Source organism: Camelus dromedarius, chromosome 9 (genome assembly GCF_036321535.1).
Source record: "Camelus dromedarius isolate mCamDro1 chromosome 9, mCamDro1.pat, whole genome shotgun sequence".
Taxonomy (NCBI): domain Eukaryota; kingdom Metazoa; phylum Chordata; class Mammalia; order Artiodactyla; family Camelidae; genus Camelus; species Camelus dromedarius.
In genome coordinates, this window is record NC_087444.1 from 13,979,842 (window position 1) to 13,994,252 (window position 14,411).

Sequence of the window (14,411 nt, forward strand, 5' to 3'; positions counted from 1 at the left end):
AGGAGAGAGGTAGACTAAGCAGGAAAGGAGAGTGAGAAAAAGAAAGGATGAAGTCAAGATGACAGAGAAAATGAGATTTGACTAAGGTAAAAACACAGTTGTTTCAGGACAGCATGGTTAGTACAATTTTTTTTGTTTTTGTTTTTGTTTTTTTAGTATCCCAAGGAATAGCTGTGTTTTTCTTGGTATATTTTTAAAATCAAATTTCCAGATTGACAGTGTGAATTTTTTGGCCTAACTTAGGTATATACTCTTGATGTACCAGATGCATTCTATTACTGTTACAGTCCAGACCCTAGTAATGCAAATGGAAAAGATGTCATTATGGAAGCGATGGCTGAGCAGATAGTTACAGTATGTGCTACCCTGGATGAAAATCCCGGAGTAAGATATAAAAGGTAAGACACTCGGTGGTGTCTTTATATGTTATACGTTATGCTGTCTATTTGCTTTTTGGTACAGACTAAGTCAGTCTCTGTGCTTATGTGTGTTGGTCTGCAGAATTCATTTTCTTCATAAAATTATGCTCTACATATAGCAGATTTAAAGGCTTAAATTTCAGAGTAACTAATAACCTCTGTTTCTGAGTTTCAGAACTTAAATTATGGTATGATTTACAGGTATATTTCTCATAAGTTTAGGAATAATTAGAGGAATGCCTTTGTTGGGACATATGGGGAATATGTGCCTACATTTAATGTTTTATTAAATTTCCAACAAATTAAATGACCATATTATCTGGATACTGGTTATAAATAGATTTTTGGAGTTTCTTAAAAGTTTAAGTTTGACTTTAGTACCATGTGCCTTTATTTGCTTCTTTTTAAAAGTAAGGCTTACTGTAAAATGCATAAATTATATTTATATGGCTTGAGAACTCCAAATTAAACATACCCATCTAACTTTACCAAGGTCAAGAAACAGAACATTAACAGCATCTCAGAGACCTCCCCCATGATCCCTTCTAGTCACCACCCCTTATTTCCTCCCCGGAGGTAACTGCTATCCTGACTTCTAATGCATTTTTAGTTTTACCTGATTTTGAACTTGGTATAAATGAGACCATGATTTTTTTTTTAATTTCTGGCTTTGTTCAGCATTATATTCTGAGAGACATCCATGTTGTTGTGTATAGCCAGACAGCTTGGATTTTACTAGCTGTGTGATCCTTCTGCCCTCAAGTTTCCTAATCTATGAAATGAGAGGATAAAAGTACCCACCTTATAAAGTTTTTTAAGAATTAAATGAATTAATATCTGTAAAACACTCAAAATAGTGCATGGCACTAGTAAAATGGTAGTAGTACTACCACTGCTACTAAGTACGTTCACTCGTTTCTCTTTTGAAAGCTTCTTTAATTTAAACATTGACGTTTGTCATGTTACTTGGCTGAATTGTTTAATTTCAAATTCATGTAGTACTTTAAGTTACATTATCCTTAACCATTTAAAAAATCTACTATTAATTACTTAGAAAAAATAGTAAGTCTCCTTAATTCAGATGTTACCAGAGAAGCCCTTTACTCACACCTCAGGTATTAGAAATGTTCTTTTTCTTACAGGTGATATGCTAATTACATTCTGAACTGAGTGGTTTATCTTCTGCTAGAGTTCAGGATCTGTTGAAGCTTCTGCTCCTGGTGTTTGGCTCTTTTCAGGGAAATGAGTAATATAGTTGGCTGTCTGTATCCCCAGGTTCAGCATCCTCAGATTCAGCCAGTTGTGGATCAAAAATATTAAAAAACCAAAATTTCAGGGAGTTCCAAAAAGCAAAACTTGATTTGTTACACGCAGGCAGCTACTTACATAACATTTACATTATTATCACTATTTACATAGCATTTACACTGTGTTAGTGTTGTAAGTAATCTAGAGATGATTTAAAATACATGGAGGATGTGCATAGGTTGCACAAAAATACTGTGCCGTTTTATATAGGGACTTGAGCATCCACGGAGTTTGATATCCAACAGAGGTCCTGGAACCAGTCCCCTGTGGATACCAAGGGATGACTAACCGTTTTATAATTTAATAGCTTACTAAGGACCTGTTTTGAGTTATTGTAATAGTTAAATAATAATTCAGGCTTTAAAAATCCTACCTGTTCTTTTGCAGAGTATTCTTTATGCCTTATGAACTTCTCAAGTGTAATTCTAACATGAAGTTATTTTCTTCTGAAAATATTTTAAAGCAAAATGTGTAATAAAGTATTCTTTATAGTTGCTGCTTTATTTACTTTTGAGGTAAAAAAAAAACTAAAGATCCTTTAATACTTTGAAGCCCTTACAAGGAGATCCTCTATTTTTGAGGTTGATGTACTAACTGAAGAGCCTTTTCCAACATTTTTCTTGTATACTCAGAAGTTATACTAATATCGCTGGTCATGAAGTTACAATTTAGACTATGATTTTATCATTTTAGAAGACAATTATATACAAGATTTTATGCAAAAGACTATTGGAAAATTGACTAAATGTTAGAGAACATGTGGGGAAACTCATACTGCTAGTGGGAGAGATAATTGGTCAAGTAATTTGGAGAGTAATACAGTAATATCCAGAAAAGTTGAAAATATGTATACTGTATGACCCAGCAGTTACAGTAGGGGAGAAGACCAGGAATTGGGAAGGGAATAAAGGAACGGCAGTTTTGTTTATAGTATTTTCTTCATGTGCAAAAAAAATCCGAAGCGCACATAAGGTTTACATTGATAAAATCCAGACAAATTGCTATAACATTATATTTCATGTATTATTATCGGAACTTTTCCATGTTTATAAAATCTTTTAATTTAATAAATTTATGGTTTAATTTTAGAATTCAACTTGATAATGTTATAAAATGTGTCTTGAAAGAAAAATAATTGTTTGAACATTTTTTCCATTTCTAGTAAACCTCTAGATAATGCCGGTAAGCTTGCCCAGCTTGTTGAAAAAAAACTTGAAAACTACTACAAGATTGATGAAAAGAGCCAAATAAAGGTAATGTATAAAAGACAAATAGTGGTGATGCGTAAAGTCTGTCTTATTTCTTTATAAGCCAACGAAACTATTGTTTGTTAATTTTCCAATTATGATTTGGGAATCGTTAACATAGATTCCCAGTTTTGAATTGGGACTCATTAATGTAGGTGATAGTGGAAACCTTAATAGACAGAATGGTTTAGTGGTGAAGGTATTGGTTAAATCCTGGCTCTGCCATTTAATTCATAGATATGTCAGTTAACAAATTATGTAGCTTCTCTGTGCCTAAGTTTTCTTATCTGTAAAATGGAATTAATAAGAGAATATATGTTTTCTAAACTAGTGAGAGAATTAAATGAATTAATACACATAAAGGTTTTAGAACAATGCTTGCCACTGAGTAAACACTTATAAATAGAGTTATTCCTGTTATCGCCAGCTCTATGATTATGGACATATTTTTTACTCTGAGTTATATTTTCATCTACAAGATGGATCAGATAATACGTACCTTGCTTGGTTGGTATGAAGATTAGGCAAATTAGCATGCATTTGGCACATACAGGAGTTTAATAAATGACAGCTAGTAGTGTCTTACCAAGATAATATAAAGTAACCAAAGACTAGGATTGGAACCTAGGAAATTCCAGCATTTGGGCTTGGATTGGAGAGTGAGGAGCCGGAGTAGACTGACAGAGGTGGTGTCAGAGGGCTACGAAGCCATATTACAGTAGCTGAAGAATGAGAAGCAGGAACTGTTGATAGTTTAAAAAGGAGATGGGCAAGGAAACTACCAATTACAGTGCTGTGTAATAAGTGGAATGAGAGGAGAGTACATAGAATGAAATGGGAACATAGGCTGGGGGTTAATCTCACTCTAACTGGAGTCTTGGAAGGCATCCTAGAGGAAAAGGCCCTTGAACTTGAAGAATGAATATAACATGATAGAAGAGGGAGTTTTTCACTTGGATAACAGAATTCTTTTGTAATTAGGTTTATTTATTCTTGGAGGAGGTACTGGGGATTGAACCCAGGACCTCATGCATGCTAAGCATGTGCTCTACCACTTGAGCCATACCATCCTTCCAACAGGATTCTTTGCGCAGAGGCTTAGAGAAAAAGGCAAAATTCACAAGCAAACAACTTGGCTAGAATGGAGGGTTTAAACTTAAATGTAATGTTGGTTTAAAACTTGAAAAGTAACTAGTTTTTGGTTTGGAGGACTAGTGAAAGCTGTTTGTTCTGGGTGTAGTTATGAAGATAATGGTTCAGTATACATAGCATAGTAGATAGTCAGTAAATGTTTGTTGAGTAAAGAGATAAGCCATCACTGTATTAGTAAATATCCTGTTAGGTCTTCATGACTTCAATGAAAAAAAGACAAAATCCACAACAAACTTGTCCTTTCCATTCTTTCTGCCTCAGAAATTATACGTTCTTCAAATACTTGATACCTTTTTTCATTCAAGGACCTGAGAAAGTGTCACCTTCCTTTTTGAGGTCTTTCCTCACTCTTTGAGTCGAATGATTCTTCCTCTCACATATTGTCATAATCCTAAACCCTGATATAACACTTATATTGCGCTGTCCTTTTCCTGTTTATATTTCTGAAGACTCATAACTTACATGTATTGAGGGCTTGCTAAGTGCCAGACACTGTGCTAAGTGTTTCATGGTATTATTACATTTAATCTTTACAATAATCTTATAAGACAGAGGTTCTGATTTTATATCTATATATATATATTTTATAAATGAGAATACTGAGATATTAACAAGTAAAGCAATTTGTCCAAAGTTGTACAGCAAAAAACTGATCAAGACTGTACTCAAACCGAGATCTGCCTGATTCCAGAGGCTCTCCTACTAACCACTATACTGTCCTGTCTCAAGGTCTATTTAAATGAGTGGTTAAATTGAAAAAGTTTTAAAGATCTGTAGTTTACCTCTGTCTTCTATAAGTAAATAAATAGGAAATGTTTGTGTAGTGAGTTGTAGTTGTCTCTTACTCCTTCAGATAATCTGAAGAGTTTATTACTTTTTAAAATGAAGTATGGAAGAATCTGGTATTAAGAATTTTTCCCCAAAAAAACAAAACAAAACAAAAAAAACCCACTATGCCCCAATTTAAAAAATAACTATTAAAAGCAAAATTTCCATATTAAAAAAAAAATTTTTCCCAGCACTCTTACTTGCTGTTTAATGATTAGTGCTGTTTGTGAATTAATGATAACAAAGCTTTCATTGTGATTTATTATCTTAGATGGCATCAGTACAGCATAATGGTTAAGAGTGTGGGCTGTGGAATGAAGCTGACCTGGCTTTGAATCACCATTCTGCCACATACTAACTCTGTAATTTGGGGAAGATCCTTGATTTTAAGCCTTAATGCCCCCCATTGTCAAATGGCATTAATAGTCACTGTCTTACAGGGTTGCTATGAGGATTAAATAATATCGATATTTCTTGCTTAGCACAGTGTGTAGCATAGAGAGCTCAAGTAATAGCACCTGTTCATAATTTTTATCAGTTTTAGTGTTTATGGAGCTGAATTCCTAAGGAAATAGATTTAGTGCAAGCCAAATACTACTTTTTTAAAAGGAATTTTCACAATATTGTATTATTGAGTATAGCCTCTTAATCTAATTATGAAAGCTTTTGGCTTTGTAGTGGTATTTTTCCCTCTGTTGTGCCACTCAGATTTTTCTGTTTTAATGTAACTTCACATTTGTAATAATGTGGCAGAACTTAGGAAAAGTTTGCTTTTGTTTTCTAAGATAGTAAAAATGTGTTCACACAAAGAAACTGAAGTTTCTTAAGATAATTTTATCTTGTTATTCCAGGGTAAAACTCATTCCCAGCTCATAATAATTGATCGTGGCTTTGATCCTGTGTCTACTGTCCTGCATGAACTGACCTTTCAGGCAATGGCATATGATCTGCTGCCGATTGAGAATGATACATACAAGCAAGTATAACTTGAAGGGAATATATAGGGCATATACAAACAGGAAAGGATATTAGCATTTAATGATTCGTGTAGCCACCAGAAATCTAAAGCCCCTGTAACCTTTTTTTATTTGGAGACTTTATCCTTCTCTTATTCTTATAATCATAATCTATTAAAAGTATCCTGACCTTGTTAGTTAATGGGTAATTTAACAACTTTGAAGCTTTTTTGGTGTATTTGCTTCCTTAACTATGTCTACAGCAAAGATACATTTTAAACAGTTGGAATTTGTACTTTTCAGTAAATACTAAGCCTACTACTATATTTATTGAAGTGGAAACCATATTCAAATTGGTTAGGCTGTAATTATTCTGAATCATACATCGAAAAGTGTCTGTGTGTGTCTTGTCAATATAACGTATTTTAAAAGATCAGAAGACTAGGAAACTCAATAGGATGGCTATTGAGAATAGACACAGTTTACCAGTTTGGTACCTATTATTGACTTAACTCTGATATAAGCATATTAATTTAAAAAATAATATCAAATAGAAAGCTAAATGAAAAATGAAATAAGCTTTTCTATCAAGGAACCATTTTATTGTGCCTTTGTGTATCATTTATGAGTATGTGTGAGTATGTATATATGTGTTATTTGATATCATAATTTCTAAATCCAAATTGGCATTTTTACTGCCTTGAGCATAGAATGAAAATGAAAATTAATTTTTTGAAATTTTATGTTTAAATTTAGTAATTTTAATAGATTAGAAAGATCCCAAAACTTGTGCTAATTATAATATTTAATATTTTTTCTTAAACCAAACATTATTCAGCTATTTTGTGTTTTGTATTGTATTTATATTTGCATTCTGGTCATATCCTGGCTTTTGAGTTTTTCTCTGCTATTTGTATTAATGTTAGATGACATGGAGAAATCAGCATGGTTATTTTTCTAACATAAAAGTAATTTTAAGCAGTTTATTCAGGATTTTCAGAAAGGATGTTATTTACCAGTCTTATCCGTTAGGTCTCTAAACCTGCTTTACTCAAGAGATTTAGAAAAAACTTGAATTGAGGGACACTAAAGGATTTGGTCCAGACTATGGACATAAATTTCAGGCATTTCTAACCTAGTATTTAAAATATTTGTCTCCCTGGGTTTGTTGGCAAACAAAGCAAGGTTTAATTTTTTGAGAGTGATAGAGAGACTTATTTTAAAAAGCAAAAACAAAAACATCAGAGATACTCCTTTTTTTATGGATCAGAAAAGTCCAGGGATAGATAGAAGCATGAACTCCCTGTGGTTTGTGCTCTGTCACAATTTTTTTTTTTTTGCTCTGTCACAAATGTTAATGAAAATAATACAGAGCAGGAACTTCTAAACATCTAGATTGTGTTTTTCATCTTGGTGACCTCTTTAAGTGTACTCTTAAAATAGGATTGTCATTATCTTTTAATATTGTCAGGCCTGCTACCTTAATCTTTGTTTATAAGTCAAAAGGTAAAGGTATTGTATAATTACAGAGTGACCTTTTAAGTGAGAAAAGGGCCTTTGTCCTAGAGCAGTCTTATTATTAAGCACAGTCATCTTCCTTTCACCATCTGTAATCAAGACCACACAGGTAGATGGTTTTATAGGTGAGACCTGAAATTTTGGGAGCTATAGACATGATTATATTCATACAACCGAAATCTACATTTATTGTCTTCTGTCCAAAGCTAGGACAGCTCAATGCTGTCCTTTCTCATCTTGGCTAAGGAAGTTGACAGTCCCAAGGATGACTGAATCTTCCAGTTCCACAAGTGGAAGACTATCTGCAGAAAAAGAGAAGCAAGAAATTACACTTGGCAAAGCAGTCAGGAAGCCCATTCTTAATAATTTCATGAATCTCTTCAATTGATGCTCACTACAGTAGAACTCGTTAAAACAGTCAAAGTTTTTTAGGGCTACATAACAGTTTTTCTCTCATTTCCTTTCCCATTCTTAAAGGAGATGTGGTTATAGGGTTAGGGAAGAATATAGAAATATATGATATATGTTGGTGAATTTTGTACCAATCTTGAAACACCTTCAATACTTAATAGGCTACATTGGAGGTGACGCTTCTTTTCTTCAGTCAATGAATGTTTGATAGTTGTGCTGATGGTTGTTAGCACATACAAATAGTGTTTTGAGCAATTGGAATGTGAATTGTTAGTATATTTAGTCCTGTTCTTAAAGTTGATTGTGGAACATTGAATTTTTGTTTCTAAGATACCATTTTGCTGAGCTAAAACACTATGGTAATGACAGTTAAACCCAACATTTGAAAGTAAAGAAGTCTTGATAGGCATAGCACTTTGATTTTTATTGTATGGATAACAGTATTGCTTAGTTTTGAGTAGATATTCATTATCTCCTCTAAAATAGTGGATTGAATATATGTACTCTTCAGTTTCTTGAGCTATGTCTTAAAATTATTGTTTATAAAAATGTTTCTTTCACTTTTTGGAGGGGAAATAATCCAGAGTTTCATACTTCTGTCTACCTGTAGATATAAAACAGATGGGAAGGAAAAAGAGGCAGTCCTTGAGGAAGATGATGACCTCTGGGTCAGAATTCGACATCGGCATATTGCTGTTGTATTAGAGTATGTGAACTCATTTTAATTTTTATTCCAAATTTTTTAAACACTAAATACATGACAGTACATTTTGTAATCTTGAAATATTTTTGTAAAGAATTACACCTTAGAAATTTAAAGAATTCTCTCACAATTTGACAGGGAAATTCCCAAGCTTATGAAGGAAATTTCATCAACAAAGAAAGCAACAGAAGGAAAGGTAAGAGTCTTACTTAACTTTAGGATAATGATGAAGGTGAATTTTAAAGTTTGTAACTTTTATTTTATCTATTTAACTTTCCATTTTGGGAAATTTCTAACATACATGAAAGTAGAGAAAATTTACTTACATGTACTCATTACCTGTCCTCAACAGTTAGAGACATTTTATCTGTCTTGCTTCATTAAAGTTTATTATTAAAAAGCCATTTAGCCAATTGTATTAATGCATTCATTCATGTTAGGTTTCTTGTCCTGAGATATAATTTACCTAAGTGCACAAATTTCAAGTGTATACTGAATAACTTTTCACATACTTATGTATATATACATACACATACAGTTGTAGAACCACCACTTAAATCAAGATACAGAACATATTTGTCATTCCAGAAAGTTATACAATAATATCTGTGAATAAAGAAAATTCAGTCTGATCCTTTTGAATTTTTATACATTTTAAACTAATTTTCTTAGTAGTTAATACCTCCCAGCAGTATAATGTAGGATAGAACTGGTGACAGGGGATATCCTTGTCTCATTCCCAGCCTTAGGGGAAACACGTTTGATATGTCATCATTGAGTATTCTCACAGTTTTAGGTTATTTTAGATAGATCCTTTGTCAGATTAAGAAATTCCATTCTATTCTATATTTGCCAACAGGTTTGTTTTTGTTTTCGTTTTTGTTTTTTAAATCAGCGGTGGGTGTTGGATTTCATCAAATACTTTCTTAGCACCTATTGAAATTATTTTTTTCCCTCTTTTATTCTGTTGATGTGATGAATTGCATTCATTGATCCTCTAACATTAAACCAACCATGCATTCTTGGAATTAGCTCTACTTGGATGTGATTTATTATCCTTTTCCTGTATCACTTGGTTCTGTTTGCTGATATTTTGCTTAGAGTGTTTGCTTCCAGGTTTATGAGCAATATTTCCCTGTAGTAATTCTTTTTTTTTTTTTTTTTTTCCGTTTGGTAATGTTCTTGTCAGGTTTTGATTGTCAGCAAGATTGTATTGATCTTTAAATGAGTTGTAATGCTTTCCCTCTTATTGTATTTTCTGAAAGTGTTTGTGTAAGATTGCTATTACTTGTTCCATTATTGCTTGAAAGAATTCACCACTGAAGCAGTCTGGGCTTGGAATTTTGTTTATGGGAAAGTCTTTTATTATAAATTCTTTAACAGATACAGAGCCATTCAAATTTTTAATCTTTTTCTTGTATCAGTTTTGGTATATAGCATTTTTGAGGGATTTGTCTATTACATTTACATTTTCAAATATCCTCTTATTATCCTTTCAGTGTCTACAGAATCTGTAGTTACATTCTATTTATTAAATCCTAATGTTGTCAATATATGTTTTAGCCTATCTACTATTAATATCCCCTGTACGTATTATTAATGTTTCAAAGAATCAACTTTTGGCTTTGTTGATTTCTCTATTATGTATTACTTTTATACTGAATTCATTTCTACTCATTTTTATTTCCTTCCTTCAACTTTCTTTGGCCTAATTTGTTTTTCTTTTCCTAGCTTCATGAGTTGGATGTTTAGAGCATTGATTTTCAACCTTTTTTCTCTCCTACTATATATATACTTACTTATTTCCATCTTGACATTGCTGTAGCTGCATCCCCCAAGTTTTGGAATAACCTATTTTTATTTTGATTCAGCTCAAAATATTTTCTAACTTTCACTGTGATTTCTTCTTTGACTCATGTGTTATATAGGAATATGGTTTTTTTCTTAATTTCAAAAATTTGGGGAATTTTCTACTTACCTTTCTGTTACTGAGTTGTAATTTAATTATATAGTGGTCAGAGAATGTGCACTGTGTGATTTTAACCCTTTGAAATTTGTTTAGACTTGGTTTGTGACCTAGCATATGTCTGTTGTGGTAAATACCCTATGTGTACTTGAAAAGAATATAAATTCTGTGTATGTCAATTAAATCAAGTTGGTTAATCATGTTATTCGAATTTTCTATTTCTTTACTGATTTTTTAAATCTGCTTTTTATGTCAGTTACTAAAAATAGTATAGATTATGACTATGAATTAGTCTGTCTTTTTAATAATCTTGTCAACTTTCAAAGATTTGTCAACTGATGAAGCCATGTTGATTAGAGCCATTATAATTTTAAGACAGTTATCTTTCTGTTGAATTTATCTTTTATCATTATAAAATGTCAGTTTTTTTCATTTGCAGTATTTCTTGCCTCAAAGTCTGCTTTGTCTGGTAGTAATATCGCCATACCTGCTTTATTTTGGTCAGTGTTTACATGATATATCTTTTCTAATCTTTTACTTTCAACAATTTGTGTCTTTATCTTTAAAAAGTACTTCTTAAAAAGATCTTACAGTTGAGCTTTATTTATTCAACCTGATGATCTTTACCTTTTAGTTATAATGTTTAAGTCCGTTGATACTTCATATAATTACTGATATAGTTGAGTTTGTGTTACCACCTTATTTGTTTTATCCTTTTCCTTTTCTGCCTTCTTTATATGTTGTCTTTTTTTTTAAACAATTCTATTGTATCTCCAATATAAACTTTTGTTTTACCTTTTGTTATCCTTTTTATTGTCATCATGTTGGATATTATAAAATGTATCCTTATATTATGACAGTCTGCCTTAAAGTATCTTTTGCCTTGTTCTGAACAATTCAAGAATGTTGTAATAGTTTAACTCTGTTTATCCCCTTCTTTTGTACTATTGTCATATGTTTAACTTTAACATGTGTTATCAAGTCAGAATGTTATTTTTGTTTTAAATTCTCAGTAGACTTTTATCCACATATTTATGAAATTTATTGTTATCTATTCCTTATTGCTCCTCGGTTTTTCCATCTGGGCTGGATGCATTGTCTCAACTTTTGTTTTTATCTGAGGGTATCTGGGTTTTACAAGTTTTTCAGAGACACTTGCTGGATGTAGAGAATTCAAGGTTGGCAGTTTTTCTTTTCCTTTCAACAACTTAAAAGATTTCAATACATCACCTTCTGGCTACCGTAATTTCTGTTAAAGAAGTCAGCTGTCATGTTATTTTTGTTTTTCTGAAGATAATGTATCTTTTTAAAGATTTTTTTCTTACTCTGATTTTTAGCAGTTTGACCATAATATACCTTATGGTGTGTTGGTATTTATCCTCCTTGGATTTATGGAGCTCTTCTACGTTGTAACTTTCATCATATTTATAAAATTCCTTTTTTTTTTTTTAATATTTGTAAAATTCTTGCCCATTATTTCCTCACATCTTGATTTTGTCCTGGTGTCTCTCCCTTCATCTAGGACTTCATTTGCTTGTTTTAGATTTTGGACCATATTCTACATCTCTCCCATTCTGTTCCTTTTCCCATTTTTTTCCTTCTCTGTGCTTTAATTGAATATTTTCTGTTAACCTGACTTTGAGTCCCCTGCCTGTCTGTTGTGTCCAGTCTGCTGTTAAATCCATTCAACATATTATTTTTTAATCTGAATTAGAATGTAAAGTTCCCCCTTTATAGTATATGATTCTATGAGTTTTGACAAATGTACACTCTCATATAAGCACAGCCAAGATATAGAACAGTTCCATTAACCTTCCCACCCCGATTTCCCTATGCCACTTTGTAGACAACCACTCTGCTTAACTCTGATCCCCTGACAAACACTGATCTTTTTTGTAATCCCATGGTCTTGCCTTTTCCAGAATGTCGTCTAAATGGAATGAAGAGTATAGCTTTTTCATTCAGTGTAATGCACTTGACATTCATTCACATGACATGTAACAGTAGCCTCGACACTTTTATTGCTGAGCAGTATTCCACTGTGTGGCCGTACTACATTTTATCTATTCACAAGTTGCGGGACATAATGGGTTTTTTCCAAGTTGTTGGCAATTACAAATAAAGCCACTATGAACATTAAGGTTTTGTGTGAACAGATATTTTAATTCACTTGGATAAATAATTAAGAGTGGAATTGCTGGGTCATATGGTAAATGTATGTTTAACTTTATTGGATACTTCCAAACTGTTTTCCTAAGTTGCTGTACCATTTTAGAGTCTCACTAGCAATATATGAGAGTCATTCATTGTGTTTTTAATTTCAGAGATTACATTTAGTATTAGGATATCCATTGAGGTTTTTTTTTTAATAAAGTTTAATTCTCTATTGAAATATTCCATCTTTTTATCCATTTAGTTCATCTTCTCCCCTGTCTGCTAACTCCAACAACTGGATTATCTTGGGTCTACTTTTATTGACTTTTATCACTTGAGTATCAATAACTTTTTTCTGTTTTGCATGTCCAGTAATATATCACTGTATGTTAGACATTTTGGATGCTGTATTGCAGAAGGTCTGTATTATGTTCTCTCTACAAAGAGTATCAAGTTGTGTTTTGACAGGTAGTTAATTTGCTGATGAATCACCTTGCTTATGTTGAGACTTTATGTCAGGCTTTTGATATGGTGAGTGTATTTCACTTTTGGATTTAGTCCAAAGATGTAACCCTTATAGGACTGAATGTGTGGGATGATCACTTAGGACTCTCTGCTTTGTCTGGATCAGAGAACACCAGTATTGTCTTAGCATTAGGACACCTCTGAAATCTCTGCCTGGCATTTAGCCACCTAGCAGTTGGTCTCTGCTAGGCCGTTAAGAGTTATACCCTGTACATGTGCCACTTAGGATTTGGCCAGGGATCCTAAGGCAGCCCCTCTACATATCTTTGAGTTATGTTGTGACTGGCTCTTTTCTCTCTAGAACTGTGGCCCCCAAACCCTACCTCAGTAGCCCCAAACTCTGATCTTTTTCCTCTGCCCAGAGAGACTTGCTTTCTGCTCGAACTCTACTTCCTTTTGCTGTGCTTTGGAAAATGTTTCAGGGAAAAGCCAGGGTGAGTGCAGGGGTCACCTTCTGTGCTTTCCTTTACTCAAGTATCCTAGCTTTGAGCTATTTTTTTATTCATTGCCTGAATGTGGCTCTTATTTATTTTGTCCAATTTTATTTTTGTTTATGGAGGGAGAGCAATTTTGATATTAACTACTTTATCATGGCTGAAACTGGAAATCTCTTGAACTTGTTTTCTTAAGAAAATTGCCAAATATTTACTAAATTAATACATACTTAAAACTGTAGGATTTTAAAGTTGTTAAATAGGATAACTGAATCGTAAGTTTGCTTTAAAATGTTTGATTTTTCCTAGATATCACTTAGTGCCCTTACCCAACTGATGAAAAAGATGCCCCATTTCCGTAAACAGATTACTAAGGTAAGCAGTATTGTATGTGAGACACACCTTACCATGTTTGTTAGTCCATCTAGTTCTGTAGTCAGGTTTAGCAGTGGGTGTCATGGAATACTTGCTGTTAGTTGTACCCTAAAACCTTACTCTAGGCCTGAGAAATACCCCAATGTATAAGCTTCCCAGTAGTATTCTCTCTGCATATACTCTAGATTTATTCAAATCCAGCTTACACTTTTTTATATCTTTGTCTTGGCCAGCCAAACAGAGAGTTTAGTATTTATCAACTTAATAAGAAAATTCAGCATTGGATTGACCAGTGGTTGTTATTCTGCTCGGTTCTTAATAGTTACATATTAGTAGATTTAAGAGCAATTAAGCTCTGTGGGCAGGTAAACTTTTTTTTTTTTTTTTTTTTTTTTTGCTGTTCCAGTCCTTCTTA

General features: G+C 32.8%; 1 protein-coding gene across 2 annotated transcripts in view; it reads left to right on the forward strand.

Annotated features, from left to right (window-relative positions):
- Positions 1-14,411, forward strand: part of STXBP3 (syntaxin binding protein 3) — a 47,063-nt gene that overhangs the window by 19,607 nt on the left and 13,045 nt on the right. For both annotated transcript variants that reach the window (XM_031457721.2, XM_031457722.2), the window contains 6 exons: positions 244-398; positions 2,890-2,980; positions 5,806-5,930; positions 8,450-8,545; positions 8,681-8,738; positions 13,931-13,996. In XM_031457721.2, coding sequence (XP_031313581.1) covers positions 244-398; positions 2,890-2,980; positions 5,806-5,930; positions 8,450-8,545; positions 8,681-8,738; positions 13,931-13,996 — 591 coding nt within the window. The remainder of the gene's footprint in view (positions 1-243; positions 399-2,889; positions 2,981-5,805; positions 5,931-8,449; positions 8,546-8,680; positions 8,739-13,930; positions 13,997-14,411) is intronic.